This window comes from Xenopus laevis, chromosome 7L, assembly GCF_017654675.1.
Source record: "Xenopus laevis strain J_2021 chromosome 7L, Xenopus_laevis_v10.1, whole genome shotgun sequence".
NCBI classification, from domain to species: domain Eukaryota; kingdom Metazoa; phylum Chordata; class Amphibia; order Anura; family Pipidae; genus Xenopus; species Xenopus laevis.
The window spans coordinates 117,385,677-117,404,279 of NC_054383.1; the positions used below are offsets into that span (position 1 = coordinate 117,385,677).

General features: G+C 38.6%; 1 protein-coding gene across 2 annotated transcripts in view; it reads right to left on the reverse strand.

Annotated features, from left to right (window-relative positions):
- Positions 1-18,603, reverse strand: part of slc6a16.L (solute carrier family 6 member 16 L homeolog) — a 42,241-nt gene that overhangs the window by 14,769 nt on the left and 8,869 nt on the right. The window contains exons 1-2 of one of the 2 annotated variants that reach the window (XM_018226357.2): positions 14,858-15,004; positions 2,131-2,392 (exon numbers count right to left, since the gene is read on the reverse strand). In XM_018226357.2, coding sequence (XP_018081846.1) covers positions 2,131-2,320 — 190 coding nt within the window. In that variant the 5' untranslated portion in view covers positions 2,321-2,392; positions 14,858-15,004. Of the gene's footprint in view, positions 1-2,130; positions 2,393-14,857; positions 15,005-18,603 lie in introns of those variants that run through there. The other variant, XM_018226358.2, reaches the window with a different exon arrangement.

Here is an 18,603-nt window from a genome sequence, read left to right on the forward strand (position 1 = left end):
TAGCCTAATACCTAAAATATAACAAAGAGTCTTCAGTGATGTTGGGTATTAAAGAACAACACTTGGATGACTACACGTTGCCCAGTTTTGATAAAGAGTGTACATGTCCTTCAAGTCAACCTTATTTTTCATTTGACTCTACTGAATCATGCTTTTCATCAAACATCGGAATAATCAGTTGCTGTTCTCCCTGTCCAGTAGCAGGTGTTGCTGTTGTGATGATCTTAAAGAGCAGTAATGTAACCCAATAGCAGGCAGGGGCAGGCAAGATATTTATTTTGCGGAAATTAATTTTCAGTTGACTGTAGCCATTCTGTCCCATTCATAGAGTTAAAAGTCAACAGCAGATAATTTTATCAGGAATATATTTGTGTAAATAGGGGAGTGTGAGGACGTATCATTGGGAGCTTCTGGGGACATGAGTCTCCTCTTGTTTGGCGACAGTTAGGCAATAAAGATAAGAAATAATTTGTGGAAAGATTAAAGGCAACAAGTAGCAACAGGACTACAACAATGAGCACAATGTTTAGCAGGCTATGCGCCGTCTGTGCTCAGATGCTCTAACGTAGCCTTTATTAATATTTCTGTATATAGACCATGGTTCCCAACAGGCACCCATTCATTTGCAGCATATTTTGTGTAGGCAGTCCTTAGATACTTGTTCAACTACTGAGTCATTAACAAGTCATCAAAACTGGTACTTTAATTTAATTCTCATTACCTCTTCTTGCAATGAAGAATACTATAATACTCATTATTTTTTCTCTTCCATTTTGTATTCCCTTCAGTTCTTTATCCCACCTCTTATCATTCTTTACTGTCCTTTTATTTAACTCTTTGTATTTCCCTTTAGTGCTTTCTTATTCCGTCTTTCTTTCTTTTCTTTCCGATTTGTCTATTCTAGTCATTGTGTTCTGAAAACTTCTTTTTCATTTCCCTTACATTAGAACATTTCTATATTATCATATATTCCCTTCTCTATCCCACTTAGGGTTACCACCTTTTCTGGGAAAAAATACCAGCCTTCCTATATATTTATCTATCTTTAACCTATTAATAACATTGGGATCAACCATCATTTTTACAGGCCAGGCTGGTAAAATGCCAGCCAGGTGGCAAACCTAATCCCACCGCTCTTCTTGACATTTATTTTTAATGTTCTCCCTTTGGGCTGCTTTTGTGTTATTTTAATCTATTCCCTTGTTCTTTCCCCTTGTGTCCTGTCTACCAGTTCTGTTTCATGTGCCACCTTTATTTTAACATCTGTTATTTTCTCCTGCTATTTAATCTTTTCTTTTAATTCTACCAGTTCTGCTTCCTCAGTCCACCATTACATTCTCCCCCATAAACTCTCTCCTTTGCCCTCTTATAATGCTTTCTTTAGATTGCTGACTTTGCTGATTTGTTTTCATCCCATCTACCCTTCCACCCTTGGTCTCTCTCTTTTGGCTGCTTTCAATCCTTCTCTTTAAATGAGTTGTTGCCTTCAATCCTTTCTTTTATCATCACAGGAGTCTAATGTTCCATTTTTGGTTTCTATGTGTGGAAACGATTATGAGGAAGATGATGTCCATATCTGCAGAGCAGCCAATCAAACTTCAAGTCTCTGAAACTTTCAAACTCTGAAATTTGCATATTAATTACATAAGCACAAGGTGATGAAAGCTAGACCGTATACACTAAAAGACCTGTACAACTGCCCTTGCTACATTGCTGGTGTAAACTCAAAATAGCTATGTACACGTTATTCAGATTTCTCTACTGACCCTACATATGACATAATACTGTCCCATGCACACCTGGGACACACCTAGCTTGTGTAATTTTGTGTCCATTGTTTTATTCAACATATTGCTCCCAATTTGTGCAACTTTATACCTACCGTAATTATTGGCAGTTTTAATTATGCAACTAATTGTTTGATAGAGACCTTGCTGCCCATGTGGCCCCAGACCTTAGTTGTTGGTTTCCAACATGTGGCTGAATTTAGCCCTCCAACTGTTTTGGTGGCCATTGGCTAGCCCAAGTGCTCCACTGTTTTTTTTTTAATTATCATTGTTGAATATAGCCGTTCTTGATCAGATAATTGCTATAATAACCCACAATAAGCAGTTGTCTTTTAACTCTTACCTCCTCCATTCTGGTGACACAGGTAAGGAAATCGCCATACGTTCCCAAGACCAACAGAGAAGCCAACCTGCGCGAGAATATATTGCACTTTACTGCCCCATGCGGGGCGGGCTGTTGACTCAGCAGGAAGCAGACCAAGCTGGGACTCCCCTGTGGTACTGCCTTCTAGATCATTTAGGGACTTTTCCATTGGATGTTCAAGTAACAGAGAGTTACAGCTATTTAATATGCAGTGGGATTAATCAGCAGCAAAGTCATCAATCTGCAGACAAAATAAAATAAACAGTTATTACATAATAATAGTTTTGATAATAATTTAACTAATATATTAGTTTGGAATGTTATAGAGAAAATACATTTCGGACTGAATGTGCCATACCGAAAAACAAAACTATACACTCATTCCTAATTTAGTCCTCCTCTACGCTGTCTTGGTATAAAAACTAGAAGCAAAAAGTTGTGAGTTTTCCCCAAGATTATAGTTAAAAATTCAAATAATTTATTAGGACATACAGATGACCGCCTAACGCAGGGGTGTCCAACCATTGGAAAAAGAAAAATTGTCTGGGGCCACACATAAAATACACAAACACTTTTGATTTGTAAAAGTAAAGAAAATACACAGAAAAGTACTACAAAACCAGTTGGATAACCAGATGGAGCTATACACTGGAATATGGGACGCCTGGAAATAAAAAAGACTTATTATTATATTATTATGATGTTTCCTCTGGAATTGAGCGTTTCAAGCTGGGCCGCATTCATATCCATCCTGGGCCGCAGGTTGGACACCCTGGCCTAACGCGTTTCGTGCCTACCCGGGCACTTACTCATACCTACTGAGCCTATGAGTAAGTGCCCCAGTACGCGTTTGGGGAAAACTCACAACCTTTTGCTGTTCCAGATTTTTGCACCCATGGACTGGGATGAACTGTGAGTATTTTTCTCCTTTCATTAATTAGTTTTGGACATTTTTTCTTCTTTTGATTTATAATGGTACAGTTATTGGCATATTGCACCAATTTCTTCAATGTTTGATAAAAACTAGTAGACCACAAGGCACTGACACAACTATAGAGGTGGGCTGGAATCGGAGGGCCAGGTAGGTGATGCTGTGTGCGTAGGGTCCATCAGAATATTTTTTTGCAGTGGGACCTGGAGCTATGTAGTTACGGCAATGCCATAAGGAGCTGACTCAAGAATCCTAAAACTATAAATGAAATCAATGCAGTAGATGATTTTTCAAATTCCACACATTTTGCATATAAATGAAGAGTTGATCTAGTCAGTGATTGTGTTCTCCTTGTTATTAAAGTGCTCTTATGTGAATCAACTTCAATGGCTTTACTTATGCTGATGAGAAGCCCTGAGCCATGTTGATGACCCCAAATAAGGGTGATAGTGGTCTGTAGTTGAGATCTGATTAGATAAGAATCTATGACCCAAACTGATGACCCCAAACAAGGGTGATAGTGGTGTGTAGTTGGGATCTGATCATATAAGAAGCTCTGACCCACACTGATGACCCTAAACAAGGGTGATAGTGGTCTGTAGTTGGGATTTGAATAGATTAGAGGCTCTGGCCCACACTGATGAGCCCAAACAAGGGTTATAGTGGTCTGTAATCGGGATCTGGTAAGAAGGCCCACACTGATGACCCCAAACAAGGGTGATGGTCTGTAAATGGAATATGATCAGATAAGAAGCCCTGCCCCACATTGATGAGCCCAAACAAGGGCGATAGTGGTATGTAGTTGGGATCTGATCACATAAAAAGGTCTGAAGTAGTTAGGATCTGAATAGATTAGAAGCTCTGGCCCACACTGATGACCCCAAACAGTAGTTGGAATTAGCTCAAATAACAAGCTCCAAGCTAGTATGGTGAACAACAAGGGGGCGATTGTGCTCCCTAGGTGGGATCTGATCAGATAAAAAACTCCAAATGATCTTCCTTGCACTTTTCATAATCAGATCACGTAATAGGCTAGTGAGCACTTACACACTATTCTGAAGATATAATCGAATAATAGATTGCTGTAAATTATGACTTCACCTATTCAACTGTTGTTTTTTACACTAATAACATATAATTGCAAAACCAGCATATTTAAATCTCACTGGGGTCCACTATGTAAGGGTTCCAGATAAATGCTCATGTTTGAACCAAAGCGATGAATATATTGTTGGTGCATCATAATGAATTTTTCCATTTGTGATATGCCCTTGAAACTAAACTAAAAGCATAGGTAATGTTTTATTATGTAGAAACTATTAAAGTACACCTGTGAGTCTTGGGTGACTTGCATTTAATTATTTACTGTATAATCAATGCACAACTGCAGCTCTGTCTGAATAAGACCTTTTTTCTTTTGTATTCAGCACCGCATTTTGCTTGCTTTGGACATCAATTGATAGAGATTAGTCTCCTTTATTGCATTACTCACTGTAAGATGATGGTATTTTCACATAGAGGTATGGGACCTGTTATCCAGAATACTCGGGAACTGGATCTTTATCTAATTTGGATCTTCTTACCTTAAGTCTACTAGAAAATCATTTAAACATTAAAAAAACCAATAGGCTGGTTTTGCCACCAATAAGGATTAATTATATTTTAGTGTGGATCAAGTACAAGGTACTGTTTTGTTATTACAGAGAAAAAGGAAATATTTTTTATAAGTTCGGATTACTTGGGTAAAATGGAGTCTATGAGAGATGGCCATCCTGTAATTCGGAGCTTTCGGAATAACGGGTTTCCGGATAACGGGTCCTATACCTGTACTGGAATCGAGATAAGTGAATATTCAACAGTCCCACTGTATAATCTGACTGGCCTTTGGCTACTCTAGACTAAATTTGAGCTGCCCTGCAAATGGTCTACTCAAATAGATATGCTGACCTTAATATTATGTTGATTAGAATTTGGCAGCAGGGTTCTGTAGAAAAGGTCGGGCCGGCATATAAATCCAAACCTGCTCATAATAACGCATAGCTAGGCCTCAGGCACATGCATACCTCCCAACTGCCCCGTTTTTGACAGCTCAGCCCGCAGTCCTGGTTTGTTACGGAAATGTCTCGACTTTCTCTTTGATCCCCTGCACTGAACGCCAGAAAAAGATACTACGTTTCTAAAACCTAATTGGCTTTTGTCAGAGAGCCCAGAATACAGGGCAGGTGCACTTAGTTACTTTTGTAACAATTTAAGATAAGCAAAGAAATAATAGATAAGCATGTCTCTTGGGGAAACTGTGACTTGCATCTTAAAGGGTAATTCACCTTCATTAGCAAAACTGTAATAACACATAAAAACCACAGAAAAGTGTTCAAACTTTCATAACCTGCCAAATTTTGTAAAATGAACACTGTAATTAGGGGGTGTGGCCACAAAAAAGAACGTGGTCAAAAAATATCACCGTAAAATCTTTTGTCCCTCTTTCTATTTCCAAAATGTTGGGAGGTATGCACATATAGTATTGTAACCAGCAGTGCAGAAAGCCACTACGGAAGGAAAAAATTGTGCAACTTTCCTTTTTTCATCCTGTCTTTCATCAATAGTACTATTCTAACTTCAGCATGTGGACTGTTTTAAAAGTCAGTGTTTTTCTAGAGTTTAATGTGAGCTAACAATACAACAGAAACATGCGTAAATGAGCAAATATAAGCTGAGGAGTGAAAGCATATCCATATATTGTATTTATTTAATACAACTATTCGAAGGATTTTAATCCAACGATCGAAGGATTATTCTTCGACCAAAAAAAGGTTAGGCAAGCCTATGGGGACCTTCCCCATAGGCTAACATTGGGTTCGGTAGCTTTTAGGTGGCGAACTAGGGGGTCGAAGTTTTTTCTTAAAGAGACAGTACTTCGACTATCGAATGGTCGAATAGTCAAACGATTTTTAGTTCGAATCCCTCGATTCGAAGTCGTAGTCGAAGGTCAAGTAGTCCATTCGATGGTCGAAGTAGCCAAAAAAACACTCCGAAATTCAAAGTTTTTTTTACTTCTATTCCTTCACTCGAAATTAATGAATTGGCCCCTAAATGTTAACTCAAAGGTGATCAACCCCTTTAATTAGCAGTACTTGCTGAGACCCGACATTATTCAATGTCCTAAAGAGTGTCTCCATGGTGAGCATTTACCTACGGAGGACACCACCTAGGGTCTCCAATATGTATTGAGCAACTTCCAGTATGTTATGAGCAACCAGATGGGTAACAAACTGCCTGAGAGGCTGCCCACAACTAGAGATCCAGCTAGATATGTTACAACTAATGCAGCCAGAAAAGTGGTTTGGTTGAAAAAATAAGAGAAGGTCTTCTGGTATTCAGCCTGGAATACATTAGAACTGGGCTTTCCAGTTGGAGATGAGTAGGCTGTATGCGTTACACCATGTGATGTTTATGGCCCCTGACCTGCCCAAAGGCTTCAAAGACTTTATAACTTTTACATTTGAAAACACACGTCGTTTTAGAATACTTTTTGGGTTAAAAAAAAACTAGAATTGTTCAATTTTTTTTTTAACGAAACCAACATTTTTTGGGGATTTATTATACCCCAACCCTGGAAATAACCTGTTGAGGTCATGTAGGAGTCAATGGCAAAGGTCCCTTGAACCATTTGAAAATGTTAATAGCCTTCATGATGTTCAAGGGTTTTATTTGGAGGGTTTTGCTCGAAAACTTGAATGATTGAAGCGATTCGAGTTTTTTTCGGCCAAAAACTCAGGTTTTCGGGTTTTGCAACTGGAACTAGCAGAATCAAGTTCTTTCCATTCGAGTTTTTCCTTAAGATACCATTCGAGTTGTGATTTCATTCGAGATATAAAAAACTCTTTCATAAATAATCCCCTATATATACTGTACATAGAAAATAACATCCAATACACCTGTTCCACTTGTGCTTATTTACTCAGTGGACAAAAAAAATCTCATTTGATGCCAAAAATTATGAAACTGCCAACGGCTTAAACATGCCTGTTATCAGTTAATACAATAATGCTAGATATTTTACATATTGTGCAATCAAAGTTCATTTCCAGGTGCTTAATCCCTTATAACTGCCCTCTTAATATCTCTTACTCCCCTATAATAATAATCACATATTGCTGGTATAAGATTATTCCGAAATGCCAGAACAATCACAATGTAAAACACCTAGTCCTCTCCAAGGACGTCTTCGCCCTTCAGTCTTTTCCCATACTCTGAATACAAAATTCTACTCCCTCCCTCTCCAAAGACTTAGCCACTCAAATTCCCTCCTAAGGAGGTGTGTGGCCGCACACCCCTTTGGTAACTTTTCCTAAATTTAACCCTGGAAGTTTCCAAATGACTTTGCAAGCTCTCAGCTGGTTGGTCTGCAAGTCACAAGGTGACGCTATCAATGACCTGCTTATTATCAATGCCCTTCATTGCTGAACAATAGCACATAAGAACATATAGAAACTTACAACGCAGCACTCAAGTGCATTTAGAAAATTCCAACATCCATTTAGAACATGAAATGTTACATATACTGGAGCTCTTATGTAACAAACGAATGCCCAGCCAAAATGCACAATTTAAAGAGGTGGTTCACCTTTAAGTTAACTTTTAATATAATATAGAATGGCTAATTCTAAGCAACTTTCTATTGGTCTTCATTATTTTTTTATTTTTATAATTTTTTTAAAAATTTTAATTATTTGCCTCCTTCTTCTTCTTTGCCTCTTTCCAAATAGGGGTCACTGACCCCATCTAAGAAAACAAATGCTCTGTAAGGCTGCAAATGTATTGTTATTGCTACTTTTTATTACTTATCTTTTTATTCAGTCCCTCTCCTATTCATGTTCCAATCTCTTATTCAAATCAAGACCCTAGCAACCAGATTGCTGAAATCGCAAACCGTAGAGCTGCTGAATAAAAAGCTAAATAACTCAAAAACCACAAATAATTTAAAATGAAAACCAATTGAAAATTGTCTCAGAATATCACTCTCTACATTATACTAACTGTTAATTTAAAGGTGAACAACCCCTTTAAATCTATGTATAAAAATGAAATTTAACATAAAAGAATATTATTTAGAAATAGTATGGTTGTATAAAGCTGTCTCGAAATATTATGCCACTGCCAATACTTGTTTAATTTGTTGGTAATTCTTAAGGGCAGTAGGCGAGTGGGAGATTTGACAAATCTCCTGAAAATGCCTCTCCATTGCAAATAACTAAAATCGCTGGTGGTATGCCCAACTTATATCTAAATCGCCATAAGCTGCTTCAGGAGGAAACTTTAGACAAATTAGCAATATAATGGGCATACCGCCAGCGATTTTAATTATTTACAATGAAGAGGCATTTTCAGGAGATTTGACGCCTGCAGTCGCTCATAAAAAAATCGCGAGCGACAAATATCACCGTCGGCCACTGCCCTATAGAATCAATGAAGCATGTAGTACAATATCAACAGCACACTAATAATGAGAAGAGAACAAAGGTCCAACTCTTTTGTATTTACAACAGTTTTTGAATCAAATCCCTGTATGTAATAAAAAGTGCTAAGTTTGCCCAGGAGCAGTAACTGATAGCAACCAATAAGATGTTTGTATTTCAACAGGTGACCAGTAAATGCTCCATGCTGATTGGTTGCTATGGGTTACTGCTCCTTGGCAAACTTAGTGCCATTTATTACACAAACCCAAAAGTTTTTCATTCTGTTGCTTGGTTGGTGGGACATCCCATAAGGTAAAGCTCACCCTCAAGTTTGGTGCTAATGTTTAATACGTTTTTCACCGGATCTACTTCAGAGGTGATCACCTTCGCATTCACGTCGACTGTGGCTTGAGAATGTTTAGGGATATAACAATACTCTGTACCCATGAGAGAGATCCTTAAACATCTTATAAATCTTATAAAGCCAGTCCTAAAGCAGTGACCTATTGCCAAGAAAAACGAGCCAAACAGAATAGATACACCACGGGCATAGCAATGGCACATAAATAGCCCCTTGGCAAAAAGATCAACACCTGCTCACTTTAAGAATGCCCAATGGAAATCACTATTGCTATGATTCATCTTCCTGGATTGTGAATTCTCTCCATCTATTCAATGTGCCCCTGAAGTCTGAGGAACTGTATAGTCCAAGCTATTAATACCAGAGCTTATAAACTATCTGGTGTTCTTTCCTTGATCCGACACACTGTGTCTTCATTTTATACTCATCATGTTTCATCTGAATATTTAATTTGTGTGAGTTCTGCATTTCCCTGTGGTTTTATTTTAAGAACTTCTTATATCTTTTATAAAGATATTAGTGTCTCTACTACCAGGTTCAGTCCATTGTACCTTCTTATCACCCCCATAGCCATCCTTTTGTGTAACAATCCCTTACGGAAAAAAAAGGAGGCCACAAATATGGTCAGCGGGATGTAGACTAACTGCAACTGCATTGGAGTGTGGCTAGCAAGAAAGAAACTGATGCATTTACAAAAGACTACAAATTTGAATTAGGGACACATTTACTATTGGTCGAATATCGAGGGTTAATTAACCCTCGATATTCGAACCTCGAAGTAAAATCCTTGACTTCGAATATCGAAGTCGAAGGCTTTACCGCATTTCGTTTGATCAAAGGAAAAAAGGAATGATTAAATCCTTTGAATCGAACGATTCGAAGGATTTTAATCCATCGATCGAACGATTTTCCTTCGATCAAAAAAAGCAAGGAAAGCTTATGGTGCTCGGTAGGTTTTAGGTGGAGAAGTAGGTAGTCAAAGTTTTTTTTAAAGAAACAGTACTTCGACTATCAAATGGTCGAATAGTCAAACGATTTTTAGTTCGAATCGTTCGATTCAAAGTCGTAGTCAAAGGTCGAAGTAGCCAATTCGATGGTCGAAGTAGCGAAGTATTTTTTATTCGAATCCTTCATTCGAGCTTAGTAAATGTGCCCCTAAATGTAGTATTCTCCATGTTAAGTTGTTTCGATTAAAAACAACAAATCTATCAATACATGAAGAATAAAAGCCAGACTGAAAGGAGTAATTATGAAGCTAAAGCTCTAATAATTGTGCCACACGATTTTGACCTTGGGACTCATTGAAGAACATTTTAAAGGGGTTGTTCACCTTTCAGTTAACTTTTAGTATGATGTAGAGAGTGATATTCTGAGACAATTTGCAATTGGTTTTCATTTTTTATTATTTGCAGTTTTTGAATGATGTAGCTTTTTATTCAGCGGCTCTTCAGTTTGCAATTTCAGCAATTTGGTTCCTAGGGTCCAAATTACCCTAGCAACCATGCATTGACTTGAATGAGAGACTGGAATATGAATAGGAGCCGAAGAGTAATAAAAAATACAGAGCATTTTTCTTTTGGACGGGGTCAGTGATCCCCATTTGAAAGCTGGAAAGAGTCAGAAGAAGGCTAATAATTCAAAAACTATAAAAAAACATAAATAATGAAAAGTTGCTGATATGTGGCCATTCTATAACACACGTGGGGGCACATTTACTTAGCTTGAGTGAAGGATTAGAATGAGAAATTCTTAGAATTTCGAAGTATTTTTTTGGCTACTTCAACCATCGAATTGGCTACTTCGACCTTCGACTACGAATCGAACTAAAAATCATTCGACTATTTGACCATTCGATGGTCGAAGTACTGTCTCTTTAAAATAAACTTCGACCACCTACTTCGCCACCTAAAACCTACCGAACACCAATGTTAGTCTATGGGGAAGGTCCCCTTAGGGCGGCTTTCCTAGCAATTTGTGATCAAAGGAAAACCATTCGATCAATGGATTAAAATCCTTCAAATCGTTTGAACGAACGATTTTTCCTTTCAATCGTTCGATCGAACGAATTGTGGTAAATCCTTCGACTTCAATATTCGAAGTCGAAGGATTTAACTTCGATTGTCGAATATCGAGGGTTAATTAACCCTCGATATTCGACCCATTGTAAATGTGCACCTAAAAGTTAACTTGAATGCGAGCCACTCCTTTACAAAGGACAAAACTGAATGCCAAAGAAACAGAAGTTAAGGTGTAACATATTTAACACAAATTTAAACAGAAGGTGGTTGCTGAGAGATAAGCTTGGATTGTGTATGTACATTGAGTTTCCTAAGTGGGTCCTCAAGGCCCTTTCTTTGATTTGGGATCTAGAACTTAATACATTTTGCTTTGGTGCAGAAGGGAAACAATCCAAACTCCAGTACTCTGTAATAATTCAGAAAGAAAAGTGTAGGGCAACACATTATCTACTTCAATTGTCTGATTTAATACTTTATGCACAGCTCTAATTTTATATTCTCTACTAGCAAAAACACTGATTCACATTCCACTCTGGGAGGAAGACAATTGCCTGAGGCTATTCTTTACAGCTTTGCCTGTCATTTTGGGTTCTTGTGCCATCACAGGTGAAAGGAAAGGAATTGGGACACTATCCACCAAAGGAAGGAACTTGTTTCCAGGGCAGATGCAATATTCTGTTGGACCTGATGAACCATACAAGAATGAGTGCACAATAATCATTTAATATTGTTGTATTTAGGACTATATGGGCCCATGAGTCCCCGCTGCACATATGAGGCTTCTGCCCGGAGCGCATGCCGACTTTTCCAGAATTACTTTACAACAATGAAAGCAGCTCCTAGAAAATGTAGTTTAAAATGCCAAAATCAATAACCTTTGAATATCCTTTTGTTACATTATTCAAGTTGTGACCAACACTGGGGTGGGCAAGGAGTAACTATATTGCCACCGGTTTTTTTTGAAGGCTTGTCCTTGAAAATATTGGCAGAAAACACAACATTCCATGTTCAAAAATAATCCATGACAAAACATAAGAAACTACATTGTCTTTCCCAAGCCTAGCTGCTGTACTTAAAGGAATCGTAACACCAAAAAATGAAAGTGTTTTAAGGGAATGATAAAATAATGCACTGTTGCCCTGTGCTGGTAAAACGGGTGTGTTTGCTTCAGAAACACAACTATAGTTTATTTAAACAAGCTGCTGTGTAGCCATGGGGGCAGCCATTCAAGTACAAGATACTCAGTAGATAACAGATAAGCTCTGAAGAATCCTGTTGTATACTACAGAGCTTATCTGTTATCTGCTGACTATCTTCTGCCTTTTCTCCTTTTTCAGCTTTGAATGGCTGCCCGCATGGCTACACATCAGTTTGTTTATATAAACTATAAAAGAGTTTATGAAGCAAACACACCAGTTTTACTAGTGCAGAGCAACAGTATATTATATTGTCATTTCTTGAAAACACTTTAATATTTTAACATACCTCCCAACATTTTGGAAGTAAAAAGAGGGACAACATTTTTTTTTCCGCACGTAGCGCAGCAATTTTTTTGACCACACCCTTTCTGTGGCCACACCCCCTAATTACCATGTTCTTTTTACAAAATTTGGCAGGTTATGAAAGTTTGAAAATATTTCTCCTTATCTAAACTGTGTTTTTGTGTCTCAGAATTGTTACAAAGTATCTTATTTGCACCTGTTAGCTGTTCTGGGCTCTCTGCTAAAAGCCAATTAAGTGAGAAACTTTGTTTCTTTTTCTGGCTGCTCAGTGCAGAGAAAAGAGGGACTTTCCAGTACAAATAAGGGACTGCGGGTTGAGCTGTCAAAAGAGGGACTGTCCCTCCAAAAAGGGACAGTTGGGAGGTATGTTTTAAGTTACTGTTCCTTTACCACAAGACTCTGAAGAAGAGATGTTTAGAGATTGTTATCAAATTAATAATAATAATAATAATAATATATTTTGTTCCCTGTGCTCTAAAACTAATGTAGCCCTGCTAACAGATAAAATGCCTCAGGTCCTACGGGTCAAATTTGCTCTGGCAGAAGCTTGAACCTGGTTTTGCCTTCCCTTCCAGGCCTGTGTAAGCAGATACTGCAACGTCTGTTTGACTTTCCTTTAAATAACCGTCCGTGTCATCCAAAAAAAAAAAAAAAGAGGCTATAATCTTTGGCCATAGCCTGATCTAACCTTGAATGGAGCAGTGGCAACAATCCTTGAGGATGGATATTATCTAAGTTACTTAAAAATAGCAATTACACTAATTATGCCACTGGATAAAACCAGTGCTCCAAACTAAAGGAAAGGCTGTTTCTGCTGGACTGTAATAATATGTTTGTATGTTGTTTCTATTCTTATAGCTCCAACAGTGTGGGGCTATGAGCACAGCCAAGTATAGCAGTGGTAAATCAGTGCACAAAATATTACAGAAGTTAAATGTTACTGTAAGGGAGTGAGGAGCTGGCACAGAGATCCCATCATGGCTCCAACTGCCAGATACCCTGGTTTTCAAAGAGCAAATGTGTAGAATGCAGGCAACTATCATTGCCATCCCCTGCTCTTACCATCAAGGTGAGTCCCTTCTTGTTGATGATGATCATGCCCAGACAGGGGCTACTGTAAGATGCCATAGTCACTATTTATTGGGCTGGTAGGGGTGCTGTTTTAAATCCCAGTCCAGGCCTGATGGTGGCCCTGCATTTTAGCATAGTAGCACGCAGTGGTAGCAAAGTACTTAATTCCCAAATACAACATATGGACCAGGCCAGCATTTGAAACACTGCACCAAAATAGCAATTACATTAAAGCTGCAGGTTAAAGCCCTTCATTAGTTTGGGTTTAGATGGACACCCAGTGAGGATCTAACACTCAGGCTATTTATGGGTTGGTTTGGAATTTGTATTACAGGCCTGCGGGTTGGTGCAATAATTAATGGGGATCAAATAAAAACCTGAAGGTCATTTTCTTACCCTAGTTACACATCCAGGCCAACAATTTTTTTTCTCTAAAGTCCCATGGTAAGCCTGCCCAACTCTATACAACTAAAGTGAACAAGTACACCAGCCTGGTAGCACGTGGTTAACCTCATCTGCTCCTATGCCCCCCCAAATTGTTTGAGGGTCTTCTGCAAGGCAGGCCGAATAACTAAACACAAAGGTATACCTAATAAAGTGGGTTCTGGCAAATGCCAGGGGGGCTGCTGTAAGATTCTATAGACAGTCACTATCTATTGGGCTGCTGGGGGGCTGTGTGGGCCTCTGTGTGAAATGCCAGGGCCTCTTTCAAATCCCAGTCCGGACCTGGTGGCTATCGATGGCATGTGTATATATATAAGGGAGGTTATAACACAGAGGACGACCCTATAAACACATTTACTTGCCTGGCTGTACATGCTTCCCTGCACAAGAGACATGCAAACTGCTCCTTGCACACACACACACACTTATTATTGCCCCTTTAAATACCCTCTGTGACAGCCAACAGTCTCTCAGTCTGCAGGGTAATTCAACACCTACGTGAGTGACCTCCCCATCCATTACATGGCAGATTTTTTTTTTCTTTTGCAGTATAGGGTGGGTACAGCCGTGCTAGGTTGAAAGGCTCACAAAATATACATGTATATTCATAGAAACAATCCTCGTTACCACGTCTGTCGTCAGCATCGTATTCACAGCAGCGAGGTCAGCTGTCAGAATATATTTATGGCAGATTTTAATACCAGACAGGTGTGTTATGTACTGTACTCTGGTGCCTATAAGGTATCAAAGCCAACTGATACACAGAAGGTTCTCAGCAATGTCCTGTTACTTATACACATTGTACCAGTAGACGTGGCTGTCACCACTAGCTGATCCTCTGCATCTCACTCACTAATCAAGATCAGGGATCCAGCAGCCCCCCGACTGTACACAGCATGTACCATACAAAAGTGCATACGTACCAAATACGTGACATAAAGCAGCTTGAGACCCTAGTGCTCCCGCCACCGTCTGCAGCACAGCCCTGATCACACATGTGCTTTTTTTACACAAGAGAGTGAGTGGGGCTGGCAGTTGCATCAGCCACGAGGAAGTCCGGCCCCCTTAAAGCTCCAGCCTGTGGCAGGAGAGAATCCAAATGGAGCTTTGTTTACACACAGAATCCATGACAGCAGGGGAAAGGTTATAAGCTCTCTTCAGTCAGTATCTGGCTGAGGACTGGGGATTCTGGTACCAAATGCTGCCGCACACAATAGATAATAGCACAGAATCCAGTATTAGGCTCCCTGCACACACATTTTTTTGTATTTCTAGAATTCCTGTATATGTGGGGCATTTATATAACCAGTGAAACGCATGGTCCATGGTCGCTAAATAGAACCCTCTGGGAGGGTATGCACATACGCAGTTGGAAAACCGGGCAGGGCGTTATGACCCAGGCAGCCCTTCAAAATACCGGGCTGTCCAGGTGGCAACCCTACCAACACACATCCCCCAGGCCCGCCAGCCGCAAAGTCTACGCAAAACACAAACTACCCGACGCGTGTTCGTGCGTGCACACCATTTTTTCTGGTGCGTCCGGGGGCGGGAAGGTAAGGAGAGGAAGTGCAGGGTCCGACCCTGTTTATATATCTATCTATATATATATAAATATATATATATATATATATACCAGGTGCCCAGGTCTGGACTGAGAAACAAAATCAAGTACACAGAGGCCCAAACAGACCCCTACCAGCCCTATAAATAGTTACTATAGTATCTATGGTAAGTTATAGCAGCCCTTCTGGCATTTACCAGAAGCCACAGATTGCTAGCCCGGGACTGCTCACCCTTCAAGTGCACCACTGGCACAGTTGGAGCTCCCCGTGTAAAATGACAGCAGTGATGATTATCGCAGCAGAGAGTGTAGTGAAAGAAATCTGTGCAGAACCGTCACCTTCTTCCAATGACAATTTCCCCACAGAACAATTATACAATGCTGATGGGCCAACTTCAGAAATCTTGGGGCCCCATATAACTAAATGATCACCAACCTAGGCCCCCTTGTAACCAGGCCTTTTCCAATGATTTTGCCTGCCTAGAAGGGCTCAGATATTGGTGCATAAAAATTAAATTTTAAGTGTTGCGGTGTGAAGCCCCCTCTTGGCTCAAATATGATGGACCTTTACAGCCCACCCCAAGGCTGTAGCAGCTCTTCTTTGGTCCCTAGGGCACCATAGGGAAGTGCTACAAACTGAGGGCTTGGGGGTCTTGGGTATAGTTCAGTTATTTATGTTGTCCCGTGTCTGTGTGGATTTCCTCCCACGCTCCAAAAACAGACACACAGGTTAGCTAACTTATGTGAATGTCATAGGGACCTGTGATTGGGGGAGTGTTCAGAACCCTCTGGGCATCTTCCAACATATACAGAGATATTTGAAGAATTGTAAAACCCCCTGGGCAAATACACAAAACACTGCAAAACCCCCTCCCCTCGCACATACAAATAACACATAATAATACTGTTAATGAATTCTTCATTGATGTCCCCATGGTGTGCATTCTAAAGGATACTTTAGCAAGACCTGCACTAAAACAACTATATAATTTGGGTCCCGTGTGGATGTATTTATTAAAATGTTTTCTCTTGTTTGTTTGCAGTCAATGTTCCACATAGTGGAGGATGCAATGTATAATAATTGTATAAATATATAATGCTAAATAGTATTAAAAAAATATAAATTAGTGGAAATAAGCCAACAGTAACAGGTTTCCTTTTTTTTAGCAAAACAGCCTATGTTGATGTGGCTTAAAACTTTTTATATGATATATTATATAAAAATTTTATATAATATATAGTATGCATAATGTACTGTATTTCTGGTCCCCTGAAAAAAGTAAAATGGGGGTTTTACTGTATTGAAAAGAGGCTCTGACCTGGCAAACTGGTTGAACAACTTCAGAACCCAACTGACAAGTTGGAAACAATAATGGATTCTTTTGAGTGAGCAAATACTTCCCAAAGGAAACACTTCCCAAAATCCACCATTTCACCCAAACAGTCACCTCCAAATGTATTGCTTTTAATCAATGATTTAAAATTGAAAGCTTAATAATAATAATAATAATTATTATATATATATATATATATATATATATATATATATATATATATATATATATATACATACATACATACATACATATATATATATATATATATATATATATATATATATATATATATATATATATATATATATATATATATATATTGCTAATGGTAATAATACGTTGCAACATATTTTAATTTTGGAAGGATATTTTTTTTTTACAAACGCCACACATTTCAATTGCATTAGACAAAGTAATAGTGAAATATCTCCAAACATTATTGCCAATGTTAAGTAATTTTCCATTATTAAGAGACTGACTTTCACAGAAGTAAGGTCAAAGCAAGTGTATGATAATCTACACTGGCAGATTGTGACACAGCACCCACAGCGCATTTAGACTTAGTCACTTCTAATATATATAGTGTATTATATTGCAGAGAAGTGAGACATTATGGTTTAAACATGGGGCAGTAACAATTTGCCCAAATGCAATGTATTACAAAGAACATGAAACAACTTTCATAGAAGGGTGATAGAAAGCAAAACACAGAGTTGTGCTTATACACCCAATCTATAATTCAACTGCTGTGCTGTAAAATGTGGCTTCTTCTTATTTAGAATAAAAAGGACATTCAGCATAATTTCAGATACAACATTGGTCCTACGTGACCGCATTATGGTTTTCAGTCAGTTAATTGGCACTGGAATATTATTTCTGGCACATGTGCACATTCCAAAGAACATGGGCAAAACATATGCCAGAAAACCCTAATATAAAATTTATATGCACACATATACACAGATACCCTATTATGGGTTTACATGCTTTAATGTTCTGTGGATTACACAACACAGAGCCAGCCAAGGAACTTTGACGCCCAATGCAAGAGATGTGATCTGTGCCCCTCACGGTAATACCAGACCATTACCCACTGTCTGGTAGTTAGTGGCAGACACAGATCAACTTATTTAGGAAGGGAAAGGAAAGACAATGAGCTGTAATTGGTAATCAAATGGATTTATTGTAATTATTACTAATAATAATAAAACAGCAAGAGATATTTTCTGCCATTGTGCACCCCTTTTCCTATAAAGTAGCACCTTAGGCAAGTGTCTGTACTGCCATCCCATAATTCTAGCCTTGATAAAGTTGATTATGTACTTACTGTAATTAATAGGGACATATTAGTAGCTACCATGGAGTACAACAATCACCAAGAAGTAGGTGATGCAGCCTTGGCATCACTATAAAACCCACCCAAAACCAATCTGTCATTATGGTAGGTCTGGTGGGTATATGAGTTAATACAGTACAGGTATAGGATCCCTTATCCGGAAACCCTATATATCCAGAAAGCTCTGAATTACGGAATGGCTGTCTCCCATAGACTCCATTTTATCCAAATAATCCAAATTTTTTAAAAATGATTCCCTTTTTCTCTGTAATAATAAAACAATAGCTTTTACTTGATCCCAACTAAGATATAATTAATCCTTATTGGAAGCAAACCCAGGCTATTGGGTTTATTTAATGTTTAAATGAATTTCTAGTAGACTTAGGCATGAAGACCCAAATTATGGAAAGATCTGTTATCAGGAAAACCCCAGGT